Here is a 19,176-nt window from a genome sequence, read left to right on the forward strand (position 1 = left end):
GTATAAAGCAGTTCCAACATGGATCAGGGCATTTTTAACTATGTCAGTGCATCTAATGATATGGTACAAATAGCCCAATCTTTATGGGAGCCACTTTCTACAACTTCCTAAATATTTGGCTCCCACAAAGTCTATTGCTGTGGCAAAAACAAACCATTAGGTGAGGGATGGGGAAGCCGTAGCCCACCAGATACCATTGGACTCCAGCTCTTATCAGCCTTGGCCTGCATGGCTAACAGCCAGGGATGATGGGTGTTGCAGTCCAACAGTATCTAGAGGTCTGGAGGTTTTCAACCCTGGCTTCGACAATATGTGAATTGCCATCTAGCCCCTCTGCATTCTATCAAAGGGTTGCCTACAACCCACAAAGTGTCTATCTACAAGAAAACTGAGACAGAAAGTGAGGGCTCTTCTCTTTCTTCAAGGGTTCTGCAATCTGTAGCTGCTATCAACAGGTATATTCCATATTCTAATTCAGAGGTATTTTTCATGACTCTTCCTTATCTCCTGTACAGAAAGAGGCCAATGCTTTTTAAGACTACTGTTTGATTTGCATTGGTCACAACTACATGTCTATTTAGTTTTAAGATTGACAAAGAGATGTAAACATTAGGCAAGAATTTTCAGAAATCTGTATTATTCATTTTCTAGTCTATGTTTAAAGATTCAAATGACAAAGAAGCCTTGAAGCAAAAAAAAGTGTCTGACTAAAGGAAAAATGTTTCTTTCCAATAATATGTGTTTATGCGCATGAGCAGACAAATGACACTGCAAAGTGATGAAATACTCAACTAAGTTTTCCATTACAATTCTGCAGAAACAACACACAACTCTTATAACTAAATCAAAATACTGGAACAAATTAATGTTCCAATTTTAAAGGCCTATGGAAGATGCTAATGATAAAATATACCACGCAAACTAATGTAGAGTGTAAAGCAGGGGTGGCTCAACGTTTTCTGACCAAGGGCTTCAATGACCCACAGTCAACTCTCTGGGAGCTGGCATGGACAAAGCATAAAACTGGCTGTAGCCAAAGTGAAGGAGTGGCTCTGGCCAATAAAAAAAAATGGACAAGTTTTGGCTAGTCTTGAGAGGTCACAAAAAATGTTTGGCATTTCAGAATCATAGCAAGAATGGTCAGAGGGTGGGTGTGTGCATGTGTGTGTGTGCATGCGTGCGTGTGCACGCACACACAGACAAAATAACATTGGGGGGAATTTGAAGGGTCACAAATTTGGGGGGGTGTTGGGGCCTTTATGCATTATGGAATCACAGCAGGGGATCTATAAGAGCAGTAAAGAAAGTTATGCATACAGTATATGTATTTTCAGGAGAAATTTGGGGATCTTTATAGTCCACAAAAAACTCCTGGGGGGCAGGTTAGGGACTGTAGGTTAGCCACCCTTAGTTTAAATCTATGACACAAGAGGAGCCACCAAGCATTCCAAAGGACAGAAAAAGAAATGGTACTTGGTGGTAGCCTCTAAATCTCATGTTGACCATTTGTTTGTGTGAACTGATTTGTCTGTTAACTACTCCGCCCCCCAAGAACAGCCTACAGAAAATTACCACACATCCCTGAGAAATTATCAAAAGTTACAGGAGCTCCTTTGGTAAAGAGAGACTGCATTCCTGCATAGTATCCACCCAAAAGTTCAGGAGCTCTATTCTTTCCAATCACAAATTATTCTCTCCTATTACTGTTTTTCTTCTGCATTTGTCTAAAGCTGCCTGATACCGAGTTAAATTTGCTCATCATGCCCAGTATTGTCTACTCTGACTGGCAACAGCTCTTCAGGGTCTCAGGTAAAGATCTTTTCCATCACCTGATACCAGATCCTTTGTTGTGTTTCTTTGTTTAGTTGGATATAGGAGGGATTGTGCCTGCATACCAAGTCATGCAGGAACTTTTTTGGCGTCACAGGTGTACAGGAAAGGAAGGCAATGCTAACCCTTGATTTCCAGACACTTCCTTTGGGAGGGCTTTTGCTGACATTTGGATCAGGGATAAAAGGAGGTGCTGCTGTGTGTGGTAGGATAACCCGAAGGAGAGATGCCTAAGGGGATTTTCCCTTTGGGGAGGAGTGGGGGGGCAGGAGCACTCTATTTGTTGTATTAGTTATAGATTCCCCTTCTCTGGGCGAGAACCAGGGAAGGGAGGAGTGTTGGGTGAGGCAAATGTTTCATATATACAATCTTCGTTTCTGTGGCTATCTGATGGCTTTAACGGGAATGTAGGGTGAGAGACCAGACCAATGGAGGTGAATGAAGCCATTTGGTGTCAACAGAAGAGTAGCTTTTTATACTGACAAATCTAGGACATAGGAAGATTCATGGTAATTTATCAAGTTTTTTTTAATGTGCCACATATTCCTCTGGAGAGTGAACAACAAGATGAATAGTAAAGGCCACTTATAAATTCTTAGATGCTAAAACAGTGTTTTAATATTATAAGGGTGAATATAGGGAAACGCCTCTAGTTGTCACAATGCAGGGCTGGGGATTTTATTGCAAGAGAGAAGCCACAAACCACAAACAACTAGAAAATATTTTGCAGTGGGATATGACTTATTCCAATATGGTCTCCTTTAACTAAAAAAAAGTCCGAACCTAAAGCTGCATTCTGTTACTGCCTTGACTACATCAAAACAGAACTGTTGTTACTGCATGAGAATTAAATGAAGTAATGAAATATAGCCAAGACATAGAAAAGACAACATCACTCTCGATACTCTTGTAAAAATGCCTCCCTGAAGGCACCAATTTCTCAATATAACACAAGTGTTAGAGAAGTAAGCTAATGTAATATTGGCTAATGTAGTACTGGCATTTGCACTCTAATTATATTTTCATCCTAGAATGAAACATTTTTGTAATACTTTTAGAAGTATGCCTCAAGACATCAAAAAAAGAAAAATAGATTAGCCTGTGAAATTTCAGAGATTTAATTTCTCTTTCATCCCATGATATGATTTGTTTTATCCCATGATGTGACGTTGTTGTTATGTGCCTTCAAGTCGATTACAACTTATGGTGACCCTATGAATCAGTGACCTCTAAGAGCATCTGTCATGAACCACTCTGTTCAGATCTTGTAAGTTCAGGTCTGTGGCTTCCTTTATGGAATCAATCCATCTCTTGTTTAGCCTTCCTCCTTTTCTACTCTCTTCTGTTTTTCCCAGCATTATTGTCTTTTCTAGTGAATCATGTCTTCTCATTGTGTCCAAAGTATGATAACCTCAATTTCACGATGTGACTTAGTTTCTATTAAATCTGTATAGTTACACAGAGAATTCTAGAGGATGTAGCATGTGATTTCGCTTTGGATACCTAAAGGCAACTGAGCTAGTTTGTTCAAGCTTTGTGGAACAGTGAAATCTTATTCTCCACAAAGGATCCTTGGGTCTAACGCATGCTATTTACTGGGACAGACAAATATTTTCTACACATGCAGAAGCAGACTGGCTGTAAGATTATAATGAAAGTTATGTTAACTATCCAGATGTGCAACCCTGACTTTACCACTAGTCCTTGCTATAATGAATTGTCTTATTCAGATAGAAAATTTCTTGGCAAAGCAACAAGGAATTCAACTTTCACATAATATGATTGTGATGACAAGCCTCATTATTTCCTGCAACAAACCCTGAACACAACACATTTGCTGCAATATACTCATTTACCCGAGTTAGATATCACATCTATCCTATGTCTAGTTTTAGCTCTGAATATGGAAATCTTGAAAACAATGCAAAAATAAAAAATAAAATTGGTGTAGCAATTAGGAAGATTTGAAAGCTACAACTTACAGAACCCTTGAAGTTAAAATATTTGATCAGCCACTAGAAGGCACGTGTTTCAGGGTAGTGGTGTTTATGAAAACCAAACTAACATCTCAACCAAAGTAAAGTTAGGCAAAAACCAAATAGTGCAGGTAGATCCTGTTATGGTGCTTGCCTGCCTCCTCTACTAATTAATTGGTTGAAGCAATTCATAGTAAGTAAAGTGGCGCGGAGTGGTAAGCGGTGGTAACGCAGCCAAAGCTCTGCTCACGTCCGGAGTTCGATTACAGCGGACGGAGGAAGTCAAATCTCCGGTAAAAGGGGTCGAGGTCCACTCAGCTTTCCATCCATCCGTGGTCAGTAAAATGAGTACCCGGCATATGCTGGGGGGTAAAGAAAGGCCGGGGAAGGATCTGGCAATCCCACCTCATATATACGGTCTGCCTAGTAAACGTCGCAAGACGGCACCCTAAGAGTCAGAAACGACTCACGCTACAAGTGCGGGGACACCTTTACCTTTTACCTTTAAAGTTGCTGCCAAAGCGGTGCTTTTTAAAGACACAGAAAAGCAATTTCCTCAGCTCTTTTATATTCTCCAGGCCAACATGCTAGCAAAAGTTAACCTAGTTTCTGTAGTAACACTATTGTAGCCACTATGCCCCCTTGTGCAATGGAGAAAAGCAAAATGTTAACATGATATCGGACATCAGTTAGTCATGCTACTTTGTTAATCTTGCAGGTAGGAGGTGCCAGCAAAGGAGAGAGGTATACAGATTTGATAGGTAATATTTACCAGTCATACTGCTGTCTCTGTTAATTCCATTATGAAGCTTACAGTGAACGAAGGCTGCATCAAATAGCCACGATCCAAAGAGGTTCAGGATACTGTTAACTTTTGGCCTGTGGGGAGCAGGGAGTGGCCGAGGCTCAGAACTGGTCTGGTTTGGGCTAGATAGTGGAGAAGTGGAGGATGGCTGGTGTACTTTGGAAGCATGAGCTGTGCTAGCCTATTGGAGTAAGAGAGAAAAACATTCAATTAGAATTTTAAAAAGGCATATATTTGGTCATATATCAGACAACACAAGTCATCTTCTCTTATGTTAAACATATCAAATGACTGTGTTCCTAAGCATAAAGACTTACTATGCTGTTTTTCAGTATTGGTTTATTCCCAGTTACAGCTCGATGCTTTCTGGTGTGAGGTGGAGTTGTGTTGACAGCAGTAGTATGGGGCATGCTCAATCTATTTACTGGCGTGGGTGGAGCACTGTCTGCCCGAGGCCTTGAAATACCTGAGAGATAAAGAAAACGAATCTCAGCATTACATCCTTTTAAAATCCAAGATGCTGGGTACTTAAAGAGCAAGATATCCAAACACACCCCAAAATTCCTCCCTTACCAGCACCAGTGTTAAAAAATATCTTGTTTTAGAATTAGTTTTTAGTTACGATTGGAAAGTGATCAAGGAAAGTATTTAGGTAGCTACATATAAGATTGCTGCTTACCTTTAAAAAGTAAACACGCACATATGCACCTAAAAATGGGAAGAGTAAGAGGACCAACAGGAAGCAAAGTGAAAGTCACTTTCTTTCCAGCCATGTTATTGCCTCCTTTAATTCACTTTGATCTAGCAGAAACAGGCTGCAACTGATTTTTTTAAAAGGACGAATCCCCACCCATTAAGCTAAGAAATAAAGCCTAAGATACTGTACCTAGTTATATGTACTTCTAATGACCCAGTTCACATTCAGTGCTAAGTCAAACCATGGTTTAGTGATAATGAGCAAACAGAAAGTTAGTTTTACCATGAAGGGTCCTTCTGATCAGTGGAGAGTGGAGCATGCAGTAATGGGTTAACTCCTCCTGGAGGCAGAGTCAATCACATAGAAAAAATTAATGTGTGGCTAGGCGGAAGTGGGAGGTAACTTTCTCCTGATCTTCAGTTTGTGACAAAGCTGAAACAATGCTGGGTAGATGGCCCAACACCTATACAACATGCAACTTGAACAGCAGATACAACAAGAAAACAACAGAACATTAGAGGACAGGTAAGAAGGGTGTCACAGAGGGACCTCTCTACTCTATCCAGGTTACCATGAGAATGCGAATTGCCTAACGGTCCCAGAGAGGGGACCCTCTCCATCCCAGCCTAGGTCCCTCAGTAGGGAGGGGCTGTATGCTCCACTCTCCACTGACCAGAAGGACACTTTCACAGTAAGATCAACTATCTGCTCTTGGTCAGCGGAGAAGTGGAGCACAAAAGAATGAGATGTACCGAAGCAGTGACCCTTTACATCCTTGAGTGGGATGCAGACCTAGGCCACTACTCATCACTGGAGAACCCTCCTGCTGATGGCAGCATCGGCAGAGGCAAACTTATCCACCCTGTTGTGCTTTACGAATGTGGAAGAGTGAGCCCAGGTGGCAGCCTAGCAATTTTCTGCCAGAGAAGCATCCTTGTGGAGTCCTGCTGTGGTGGCTGCTTCCTTGATGGAATGAGCAGTGATAGGCCTTAACCACACACTCCCTCACCCAATGGCTGATGGTGGATCTGGAGACCTTTTGGCCCTGTTTGAAGGACATAAACATCAACTCTGTCTTTCTGAAGGGCTCAGTTTCATCCATGTATATCTTAACAACCGGCTTAGAACCACAATACCTGATGGAACGCCTCTCCTGACATGAACCCACCCGTACACTACGCTCAACATCAAAGGTCCTCCTCCGGGTGCTTACTCCGAGGGAAGCTCGGATGATGGCTACAAGGGAGAGGGCCTTCTCAGTGGTGGCCCCCAAATTATGGAATGATGTTTGTGATGAGGTGCGCCAGGCGCCAACACTGTTACCTTTTCAGCGCCAGGTAAAGACTTTCCTCTTCTCCCAGGCATTTTAGCATGTGTTTTTAAATTGATTTTTAAAAATGTGTTTTTAAATTTGTATATTTGTTTTTAATGTTTTTAATTGTTGTAAACTGCCCAGAGAGCTTCGGCTATGGGGCGGTATACAAATGCAATAAATAAATAAATAAATAGACCCACTTGATGCTTGTGCCACATCTTCTCCCTGCAATGCACAGGATTGGGACAGAAGGTGGGTGGCATGATGTCCTGACCCCTGTGAAAGGAAGAGCTGATCTTCAGCAGAAAACTAGGATCGAGGTGAAAGACCACCTTGTCCAGATGGAAGAGGTGGAGTTCCCCTCAGATGGATAAGGCCCTCAGTTCCCCCACTCTCCTGGGTATTGTGACTGTCACAAGGATAACTGTTTTGAGTATGAGGTTTTTGAGTGGTATGGAGCGGATTGGCTCGAAGGGGGGATGAGAGAGCTCTGAGTACCAAGGTAAGATCCAAGGAGAGAAACCTGCGTTGAACTGGAGGAGAGATGAGGGAGGCTCCCCTAAGGAATTGCTTGACTCAGGCATGTGAGCATATGGAACGACCCCCCCCCCCACTGATGGTACCACACTTCCCAGGGCTGCCACCTGCCTTTTGACCTTATTAGGAGTCAAGCCCTGGTCAAGTCCATCTTAGAGGAAGTTCAGAATGGTGCTTACGTGGCATTCTCCGTCGGACAGCTGCTGGCAACTGCATCACCTACTGAATACCTTCCCAGTGAGGTCGTAAATTCTCTGGGTAGATAGTTTGCAGGAAGTCAGAATGGTGGTGATGACCTTCCCAGATAGGCCCTCCTCCTTCAGCATCCACCACTCAACCTCCAGGTATGAAGCTGGAGCCAATCACACCAGGTGGAGAATGGGTCCTTGGGAGGTGGTGGTGCGGTCTGGACGGAAGTCTCCTGGGGGGGCTGGAACTGAGGTCCACCAGATCAGAGAACCATGGTCTCTTGGGCCAGTGCAGGGCCACCACTATCACCTGAGCTTGGAGGATCAGGATCCTGCAGAGAAGCCTGGGCAAGAAAGGCAGAGGGAAGAAGGCAAGAATCCCCTGAGAACACATCTACTTCCTGAGCTCAGGGATTCCATCCTTGAGCCATGAACTGTTCCAGTTGTGTGTTCGCCGATTAGATGAACAGATCCACGCATGGAAGGCCCCACGTCTGAGTGACCACCAAGAAGACTTCCCAATGGAGGGCTCACTTCCCCTGGTGTATCTGTTCCCTGCTCAGTCAGTCGACCTGGTGTTCAGAATAGCATATTGGTCTCTTCCTGTAGGGGGCTGAATCTTGTCCCCCCCTCTTCACATAAGCTTTGACTGTGTCACTGTCTGTGCACACCATGCTTGTGACGAGAGGCCAAAACTCCTGAAGCACCAGCCATAGTGCCCTGAGTTCCAACCAACTGATCAACTGATATTGTTCTGGATCCTTCCACATCCCCTGAGTGAAGCTAGATAGGCAGATAGCCTCTCAGCCAAGGAGGCTGGCATCCGTGGTGACCACTGTGACTGTTGGAGCCCTGAGGTGGAGGCCTTTCATCAGATGAAGATGATGATTTCACCACTGGAGGGACTCCACCAAGGACCTGGGAATTGAGATGTGCTGGGCAATCTGGTCCTGGTACAGCAGTAAGAACTACTGGAGTGCCCAGGTGTGGAAGGGTGCCAATGGCACTGAGTCTATGGCTGCTATCATGGACCTCTGCAGTCGTGAGTTGATCTTGTCAGTGCACTACTTGGGCAGAAATATCTTGCTTTGTGTTATGTTGATTACCACATTCAAGTGCTGCAGATGCTGGCTTGGGATTAGCTGGTTTTGTTCCTGTTGATGTTAAAGCTGAGACTCACCAAGACATTGGGTGGTGTCTCGAGGTACCATTGAGCTCTTGCAGCTGAGGAGGCTTGTACCAGCAGATCATCCAGGTAGGGTACACATGCACCCCGAGTGCAAAGGTGTGCTAAGATGGCCACAGTGACCTTGGTGAACACCCGGGGAGTCAAAGATACATGGAATGACATGGCCCTATATGGTCCTGGTCCTGGCTATGCACAAAGTGTAGAAAGTATCTGTGCTGAGGTAGAATGGGGACATGCAGATACACCTCTGTGAGATTGATGGACCCAAGAAGTTCCCCAGTTGGATGGCTTCTGCAACGATCTGAGTGTTTCCATCTTGAACCACTAGCCTGCAACCAATTAAGGAATTTTAGGTCCAAGTTAGTGTGAAAGTTGCTGTTGCATTGGGGCACTGTAAAAAACACAGAGAAGACTCCAGAAGGCCACTTATGTTCTGGACTGGGCTCTATGGCACCTATCTCAAGGAGATAGGAGATGGCATCCAGGGTTCTCTGTAGCTTTTCTGCCTTGTGTGACAAATGGGCCACCAGCCATCTGTCCCTTGGCATGCTGGTGAACTCCAGAGAATAGCCCGCCTGCATAGCGTTCTTAGGATCCATCTGTCTGAGGTGGAAGCTGCCCAAGCTCGGGCGAATTGCTGGAACCTGCCCCTCAACTGGAAATTCCCACTGTCACACCTGATTTGGTTTGGTATTGGACCTGTGTCCTTGGTGATACTTGTTGAAGTTACTGACAGAAGAGGTGGGGCAGTTCTGCTGACATGAAGAGTTCCAGGAGCCACAAACCTGGCAAGTTGTCCTATAGATGGCTGGGTAGCCTTTGGGCCAGAAGGAGCAAGATGTCTTCTTGCAGGATTTATATGGCGGTCCAGAGACTTGCTGAAGAACTGGTCGCCTGTGCATGGAAGACCCTAAAGACTTGCCTTGGAATGGTGGTCCATTTCCTGCTGTTTCAGCCAGATGTGCCTCACTATGGCCCAGGTCTCATGCTGAGTATTGTAGGCGATCCATAGAAGAATTTGCTACAAATGCTGCTGTTTATGTAAATTGTTCAGGCCCTTTTTGATGTGCCTAGCATCTGGAGGGACCTCTGCCAAGACAGCCCTGGCCCACTTGATTCCTGGCTTAGGAAAGAGTTAGTCGCAGAAGTCCTCATGGCTAGGGCCGAAGCTTCATTAGAACACTTTCATGCCTCACTGCGTCTGTGGCTTTAGTCAGATGTGTCTCCCCCCCCTTCCTTGTGGATGGCAGTTTTGGCCCCAAGAGTAGACATGGGCTCATCAATGGCTGGGACCTCAAAACTCTCCATAACTGTGGTGGGCAAGCTGTAGAGCTTCCTGGGGAGAGCATGGGAAGATTTAGGCTTGGTGGGTGTTTCCACTCTTCAACGATCTCAAATAATTTTGGGAATGGAATGACCACCCATTGATCCTCAGAACTGGGGAAGATGTCTGAGGAGCACTGGTCCCACTCTTCAGTGTCCTCCACTCAGGTGACAGCTTCTTTGGGAGGGTCTAGCTGAAGGCAGGCCATGGCTTTAGAAACCAAAATGATCTCCCCTATGAGTTCCCCTCTTCCCTCCCCAAGACTGAGGAAACAGAAGAAAAATGGCTGCCCTCCCCCAGGGAGTCAGAACTGAATGAGAAGCGGCTGGTAGGGCCTTGGACCTGGAGTGTCTTTTTGTGCTTTGTACTTCTGATGAACAAAATCTCTCTGTTTGGTCTTCCCCCTTCCCCTAACACAGCTGGAATCTGAAGGCAAAGAAGAGGATGAGGAAGAGCAGTAGAAATGATAAGGGCAATGGGCCTTGTTGTGCTTGGTGCCCTTCCTCTCGTGGGTTAGCTAGGGAAGCCCCTCTCTACTATATTATGGTTTTATTGAGTTAGCTCAGTAGAAGTAGAAGGCCTCTCCAAATGGTGGGTTTTGGCATGTTTTTTACCTGAAGAGGGTGTTTAGGCATTGTCCCCTCCTACTTCTGGTTGTGTGGAAGGGGAAACTAAAACTATTTCTGGGGTGAATCCAAAATGACACCCACTACAGATGCCAGGGTATCAAAAGGGCTTCCTGCCTGGAAACTGGCCTCTGTCTCACTTGGAAACAATGGGGAAAAATGGAAATCAATCCCGATTTATGGCTACCCTATGAATAGGGTTTTCATGGTAAGTGATATTCAGAGGGGGTTTACCATTGCCTCCCTCTGAAGCTAGTCCTCCCCAGCTGGCTAGGGCCTGCTCAGCTTGCTATGGCTGCACAAGCCAGCCCCTCCTTGTCCGCAACTGCCAGCTGGGGGGCAACTGGGCTCCTTGGGACTATGCAGCTTGCCCATGGCTGCACAGGTGGCAGGGCACGTAACCCCTGAGCCACTCACCTTGTGGGTAATCTTTAGCTGGACCTTGACACCCAGGAGACACAAGCGGGGATTTGAACTCACAGACTATAGACTCCCAGCAAGGCTCTCCTCCCCACTGTGCTATACCAGCTGTCCCACTTAGGGACCCACTATCTTCTGCGGCTGAGGAGTGGTGCAAATTGCCCTTCCCCAAGCCATAAGGCTCTCATGGTAGGCAGATAAAAGGCTTTAGGCCTCCCTCCCCCCACTGACTGGGGGAAAGAAAATAATCTATTGTACCTGATGAGCAGCAAAGTGGCTGCTGCGCATAGCTGAGGTGCATTGCCGAAGGGCCTGGCTGTTCCACAAAGGCATGGTGGTTGAGGAACCGATCCCTGCTATTCTACAAGCCCTGCATCAGAAGGCGCTTCAAGAGGGATATACCCACACTTGATATGGCAGTAGAGAACACCGAAGGACTGTGGGGGGGGGGGCACTGGACAGATCCCAGCTACTTTTGCATCTGGGCACTGCCTGCACTGAGAAAACAAGGTGACCCATCTCTTCCTCCCCCGTGTTCCTTCCTAACTGCTGACGGCCAAGAATAGTGAGAGAAGAGAGAGGCTGTTGCTGCTGGTTGTTTCTTAAAATAAAACTAGAAAGAAAAAACTATTCCTGAATACTTTACCCAGGAGGAATGAGTTGACCTTGTTACTTGCTGGAAGCAGTGTCAAGAACTGAAGATTGGGAGAGGATTATTCCTTCCGGATGGCCACACATTAACTTTTTCAGACTCTGCCTCCAGGAGGACTTAACCCATTTCTGTATGCTCCACTCTTCCGCTGACTAAGAATGTGTAGGTTCCGGGAGAGAACACTACGGCAGCTTTGCTTCTCCATTACTACTGCAGCTGCGCTAGATTAAGCTAAGCCATGGTTTGGCTTAGAATTACATATGAACCCAGGCTCACAGTTCATCTCTCCCAGACAAGCTCCAAGCCCAGCTTTGGACATAACTTGAAGTCAAACCATGACTTGGTGCTAACGAGCGAACATACAGGTTTCTGGGGGAAAGATGTGGAAGCTTTGCTAATCCTCTGGTCTTGCTGCTTCTGCGCTGCAATTAATTAAACCATGGTTTGGCTTAGTGTTATGTCCAAGCCCTGCTCTTGGTTTGTCCCCAACTACCAAAAGCGTTCTGAGCTTGCTGAATTGGTGTATCCGATAGTTGATTTCTGCTTGTGAAAGATGCTATGCAACTGCCAGTTCATACTGTTTATTGTATACCATAAGACCTTGTGCAACTGCTGGCACAAACAGAAACCACTGACTAATAGAACACCACAAATGCTAACAATTTCCCCCCCACCATTACATTGGATATTACATTTAATCCCTCTTTAAAAAGCAAAGTGAATGTAAAAAGGATAATTATCTTTGAGATACAATTAGTTTAAATAGCCCTTTTAAAATAATTACTAGGCAGCCAAATATTATTATTAATATTTTGGAGGGGCCTTTACTTATTTTAAGACAACAAAAGCACACACACAGGCAACATATATGAAAGACACTGTGAGAAATGGCAACACAGATACCTGTAGCAGCAGAGATGAATATATAGGGTAAAACTACGCAAAGGGGTCCTACAGTTTCATAGCTTTCATTTTGGAAACAATATGCTATCTTTCTTGGGGTGAATTCTCAGACATCATAGGCCCATGGCCAACCTAACACTTCCCAAGCTACTTTTAAGAGGCTGGCAGTGCTATCCTAAGTTCCTAGTTCATAGCGTTACACATTACATAAGGTATCTCCTTTCCAGGCAAATTATCCCTTTGTTCTCTTTTCAACAGTATTACCCATGGTTGAGTATACAGCATGAGCATCAAGGTGAGTGCTAATCATGATAAAACAAGGATTCGATAGGTTGTAAAATACCCACAGTTCGGTAACATAGTCTCAGGCACATGCTATTTTCCCAACAGTTCTTCATTAACAAGCACAGTATCGGGGGGGGGGAATCTTACATCATGGATGATGAAGGGACAGAAGCAATTTGCAAGCGTGTGATTGGCAGTACTCTTCTATCTGCCTTGGTACAACAATTAGCACAATAGAAAAGGAACTGTGCTATAGGTTTCACAAAACATAAAAGAAGCAGTATTCTGTAATGAGGAACATTTCATCCAAGAATTCAGACTTTAATTTGATATTAAAGATAAAAGACAATGTTAAAATGAATTCTGTGGCTTCCTCATAATTAAGAGCAGCTCTCTCATCCCACAACAAATTTTAAATAGCATTCTTCAAAGCAGACAGAGCATGCTACTCAGTTTACTGTACTTTTGTTAAAGAGCTCACCTTCCTCCACAGTACAATATCTGCTGGGCCAAGCTTTAAGATCCTCTGAGGAGGCCTTGCATGTGCTTCCACCAAGGGATGCAGCCTGTTGTGCAGTGATGCATGATGGGGTGGCACCACTGAGATGCCTCTATCAGTGTAACTTCCTAACCCCAGAGGTGAGGTTGTCAAGCTTGGTATTGAATTGTGGGCAACACCTGAAGACACATTTGTACATGTGATGGGTTATATGTGATTTTAAATTGAATGATTTTGTAATTTTATTGTTTTTAAAAAGTGTTTCTGTAAACTCCCCTTAGTTTACAGTTCGTATCAAGTTCTTACTGAATAATTGTGGTTTAAAAAGTAAATAATTTTCTATAACTTTTTTAAAACTACATTTTTTGTGATCAATCAATAAAATCTACTTTCATTTATTTTAGGTTGACAGGTGACAAGTTAGGCATTAACAATAGAACTGAAAGGGTATGACTGATCCATAATTTTATGTTGATAAACATGGCAGGCACGCTACAGATGGTAGACATTTTTTCAGCATCCCTAGTTACTGTCAAATGTGAGAGATAAAAAAATTCTAATATTCATGTAATTAAAAATCAAACAACTACTCTGAGATTTTCCACTTTGCACATGTTATAGATTTTCAAACTTCTTGTATGAGAATAAAAAATTATAGGCTGCAGAAAAACGATACAATGGCCACATATATAGTGTGAGATCATATCATCACAGCTGTGTCATATGTCTGCATGTAGACAGTATCAGTAGAAACTTTAATTGCAAGGCCTCATTACTGTTCAGAGGGTGCAAATCTTTCATCATGGACAAGGAATTAAAATTATGTCTTGAGAATGGAAGCACATACTTATTTGTTGAGAGAGATTTATAACACATTGCAAAAGGTACTAAAAATCTGAATGGTGGTTATTTTTTAAACTACCAATGTACTGTTAATATAAATACCAACACCTTTTAAAAATATATAACCTACAACTCTGCAATCAAGCCCAATCTGTATTGCAAGAATTCTGTAAGCCAACAATTTTTAAAAATAGGATAACCTTTAAAGTATTTTCTTTGAGAGGAAAAACACCAATTTAATAAAACGTAACTATCATAACAGAATACTGCAGCTTTCCAGATTTGATACTAGCCCCAGCCACTGTTAAAATCATCACCCCTGCCCAGATTCTTGCCACCCAGAAGAGTCCAAGTTTTAATACCATATCTGGGTAATCTTTCACACCCACTGGTTGTAAAGACAGCAACTCCTAGGGAAAAAAGAAATTATATTGCTACTATATTATGCACCGCAATGGAAACATTTCCAAAAAGCAGTCTTTCAGGAAAATGAAGTGTGTAATATTTACTAAAAAACATTTATGGTTTCATTAAATAAGCAACTGTTTTAATTACTTAAATAATTTAAGAACGGCTCTGAAATTCCTAAGAAAACATTCTGTACGAGATAACAGGCAGCATATTGGTAATGACTTTTCAGTAGCTCTAAGCAAGATTAGAGAGCCCTGTTCAGGAACTAATTTTGCTGGAGGGGCCCTAAAAGGGAGTAGGGGGCCTCACTGCCAGAAAAGCTGTTCATCCACACCTGTTTTTGGATGATGAGATTGGATAGATGGGTTGAATAGATTGCACCAGAGTTGGGAGTCCAATTTGGTCCAGGAGCCACCAGTTTCCAACTGATGCAAATAAAATGTATTTCAGTTGCACAGATAATGACGAGTACAAAGATAAACATACCCAGTTCTGCAGACTAACATCTGAAAAATTAAACATACTAACATGAAAAGTGAAAATCTACTGAATTGCTTATAAAAAGCAAGCAGTGTCCTATAAATAAATATGCTTTTAAAGATGTTTTTAAAGCTTTTTTAAAAAGATGTTTTTAAAGATGTATTGTTGTAATATAGTTTAAAGTGATCTTATGGCGTTTTTAGTGTTTTTGTTTGCCGCCTTGGGCTCCTACTAAGAGGAAGGGTGGGACAGAAATCAAATAAATAGATAGATAGATAAATAACATATGTTAAAAGTGGAAAATATTACCTAAAAATGCATCCACTAAGCAACTGATCCCACGCATAGCACGGAAGAATATTTGAGCCAGATGTTTAAGGCAGGGATACTGATTCAATTCCTGAGCCATTCCACTCACATTCAGAAACTGTTCCTGAAATTTAGGGGTTGAGCTTATAATTGCTGGATTACTCAAATCCACAGGATTACTACAAGAGAAAAAAAGATAATACTGTTTAACCATAATGCATTTAACTGATGTAAAAAGGTATAATGCACTAAATATATAAATAAAAAGTTCTCTTGACACTCAATTTTTAGAAGGCTTGGAATTTCCAGCTGTGTCCTACTGAACTAACATACTGGGAATCCTGCCCCCCAGAAACATTGTTAAAATGATTAACTGTAATCTTACACATATTGCCAAGAAAATATAGTCTGACTTTGAACAAGGGGCACACTGACCTTTGAGTCTGTGGGCAAAGCTAACGTAACCAAAATGCATGTGTATTTCAGTTGATCTGTGTCTTCAGAGCAGTCCCGCTTTATGTTCCTTACTGTTATTTTATGCAAATTAATTACTTCCTAAATTTCTTTGGAGCTCTTCTCTTCCACATCTACCCTTCAAAAAACACAACTGCCTACTGATAAAGAGGGCTTTGTGTTTCTGAACCTGAAGGCTTATCACAAAGCTTACCTTCTGGAGAGCACCTTGAACTGGCAAAATTCCCTACTTGCAAATCCTATGCCCTGAGTCTCTTTAAAGTCTTTTTATGTCTCTCTGCTGTCAGGATAGAGTACACTGGGTTCAAAACATATCCAGAGGAACTGTTCTCTGCCATCAAGTATGGCCACCAGGGAAGTTTGGAAAAGGCTAGCTGTGAAATATTATTTGTGGTGCAACCCCTGTATAAAAATAGGGTAGGGAGCATGATTCTGTGAAAGAGATGGATGACTAAGGGGAGGGGGGTTGACTATCAGTTGGCGAGTCACGATGGGGACTTTCTGCCTTTTTCCCTTCTGAGGGATCAGCTCAATCTGCTCACTTCAGCAGAACGGCAATAACTGCAAATACAATACCTCTTAGTATTAAGTGCTTCTGAAACTCCAGTCTGTTGGAAGACCCAATAACATTGGTACAATATCAGAAACCCATAATCTACCTTTATAAGACCATGATGAATGATGGGAAATTTTATGTAAATGGCTCAAGGGAGGACTGGAATGGAGAGCTGGAACACCTCTTACATTTGAAACAATGGCAAACTGTATTGGCCTTTACGTTTGGTTCCTTGTACCTTAGATCACACCTAATTCAGGAAAAGCTTGTCTTCCAGCCATACTGGACTTCCCATCACCTCTGTCAGAAATGCATTACATCCACAGATACTTGCTGGCACTGTGGTTTGCCAGAGATGGTGCTGAAATACATGATCTAGTCATGCCCAGTTGTGGCACTGTTATGGACTGAAGTTACTACCCATATTTATTTTGTCCTGGGAAAATTCTTAATATTCTCAGATATCCATGCAATTCTCAATTACATCCCAACATTGTGGGCTCTGATAGAGGGGCAACATAGTAAGACCTTGTGCACTCTGTTGGTAGCTAAAAGAGTGGTGCTACAGCAATGGAAGGAACGAATGGCTCCTCCAATTGCTCAGAGGTCAGAAGACCTATCTACTCTTGCTGCATGTGAAAAGACTACCTGACTATGAATAGTCAGAGATTTGGACACACTTCTGTGAAGTGCACACCTAGCGGGCTCTGCCACAGCCTATTTTCCACATCCCTTCCCTTCCTCTTTCAATCTTGTTCTGATGGTATTTACTTTAACCACGGTACTGGTACATAACAAATTGTTATGGTCTTTTGCCGAATTCCCCTCCCCCTTTTATTGTTTTTGTTCATTAACTGTATTGTTGAGCAAAAAACAAAAAAAACCAACAGAAATATGCATATTGAAAATAAAAATATCTTGTTTTAAACAAAAGGAAAGCTCTACCATCAGAGATACAGAGAAGCAAGCAGCCTTTATAAAATTAGGCCACCAATTTAGACAAATCACTCCACTATGATGTTTGTTACTTTTGAAACATTGCACAAGTATCCCATTTCTATTCATTATTGAACTACTTTCTCTCAATTTTAGAAATTCTTTTAACTTTTACAAAAGTTTCTTAGAAGCTTCAAGCATTTGTTTGTAAGAACAGTGATGAACTACGCATGGCAAACAAAAATGATGAATTCTTTTGCAAATCAAGAATACTATTAACAGCTGTAACCCTGGGGGACATGACCTTTGCTTGCAGCTGAGGAATATGAAATGTGCCAGTACTGCAAGATAACATGCAACACTACCGACAAGGGGGTTGTTCAGTGTGTGGAGCTACTAGGTTTCTGAAGTGTATGCAGAACTGCAAAGGAAATGTATTTGAAGCCATGAGTGAAATGCTGAGTGCCAAAAGTACACAACAAGCTACTCTGGGTACAATTGTGGTGTAAGATACCAGAGGCTTAGCTCAGGATAAATATGTATCAGGTATTAGCTAAAAGATTAATTTCCAGAAGAAATACATGCCCATCACTTGCAGCTAGGCATAAAGATCAAGGAAATGATCCTTATGTCAAAAAACTGATTCTTATCATAGGCACCTGTGGAGCATCATTTGAATTCAAGTTTGCTACAATATTATAGAGCCCTTTCATAACTAGGACACCATCTTATTCCAACAATTCATGGCCCCAAGAGGACTCATATATAACAGATTTGGATAAACATACTAATCACTGCATACTTCTTCTTGTGTACAGTACCTCAGCATATGTAAAAAGCGAAACCAAGTCTGGGCAACACAGTCATTATCCATTTCAGGAGGAATCAAACTGGCATCTTCATCAGGAATCTTAAAAGGTGGGAATGAAGGTCCATATGTAAAACGTAGCAATCTGGAAGACAAATCAGAATGTCATGGGTTTGTAGTTCTGCATGATTTCACTACACATAATTATAAATGATGCATCCATATTTTATTGAAGATATTTGCTGCACAAAACCCTTACAAATATCGTACAAACACCCATTCAAAGTTAATAATTCCATGTATTCTTCATTAGTCTTCCCTCCTAAATGTTAAGGCATAAACCATGGACTGTTAAAACAAAGGAGAATTGCCAGAAGGACCTGATGTCTATTCTAGAGAAGAGGGAATTTTTAAAACAAGAATTTATCCGGTTACACAGCAACACAAGAGAAATACTTGCTCAAATGGTTACAGCCCGAACACTATAAGTTTTTATTAGTATGCTAAACACTGTAACACCTAAGAAAAACAGGATAATAGTTTTCGAATACAAAACATTCCCAGGAATATGCCCCAACACACCCCTCAATATATACTGAAACATATTTTGCAATTTTCAAATAATCTTGCAATAAAACAGTCTCAGGAGGCGGAAGAGTGGATAAATGCCTAACTGAGCCATAACAGAAACTACTACTCGCTCATTCAGAAGTCAAGTGACACTACATATTTTCCTTCCATGATATTTGAAAGAAAACTGTATGGTACATTTATTGTGCCTACTCAGTAGTATAATTCAAATATGAAGACACACTGGCCTCATTCCGAAGCAATCATAGTTTTTGAAGCTGGCTTGTTTAAACCAACCCTACTTACGACTAACTACCAGACAACATGCTAAACTGCCATTAATCTATAACAAAAGTGGAAGTATCCTATCTCCACCATGCTGTTTTGCCAGAGGAAGAGATCAGAATCATGGCTTCTTCCAAAGGATCCTGAGAAATGTATTTTATCCCTCACAGAGCTATAATTCCCAGCACCCTTAACCAAGTACAGTTCCCAGGGTTCTTTGGGGAAAACCATGCCTGTTAAAGTGGTATGAGTGCCTTA

At 42.4% G+C, this 19,176-nt stretch overlaps 1 protein-coding gene across 5 annotated transcripts in view; it reads right to left on the reverse strand.

Annotated features, from left to right (window-relative positions):
• Window positions 1-19,176, reverse strand: part of RALGAPB (Ral GTPase activating protein non-catalytic subunit beta) — an 86,009-nt gene that overhangs the window by 34,030 nt on the left and 32,803 nt on the right. For 3 of the 5 annotated variants that reach the window (XM_061631718.1, XM_061631716.1, XM_061631717.1), the window contains exons 6-10: window positions 18,077-18,208; window positions 15,290-15,468; window positions 14,452-14,499; window positions 4,929-5,077; window positions 4,579-4,792 (exon numbers count right to left, since the gene is read on the reverse strand). In XM_061631718.1, coding sequence (XP_061487702.1) covers window positions 4,579-4,792; window positions 4,929-5,077; window positions 14,452-14,499; window positions 15,290-15,468; window positions 18,077-18,208 — 722 coding nt within the window. The remainder of the gene's footprint in view (window positions 1-4,578; window positions 4,793-4,928; window positions 5,078-14,451; window positions 14,500-15,289; window positions 15,469-18,076; window positions 18,209-19,176) is intronic. The other 2 variants (XM_061631720.1, XM_061631719.1) reach the window with 1 other exon arrangement.

This window comes from Rhineura floridana, chromosome 6 (genome assembly GCF_030035675.1).
Source record: "Rhineura floridana isolate rRhiFlo1 chromosome 6, rRhiFlo1.hap2, whole genome shotgun sequence".
Classification (NCBI taxonomy): Eukaryota; Metazoa; Chordata; class Lepidosauria; order Squamata; family Rhineuridae; genus Rhineura; species Rhineura floridana.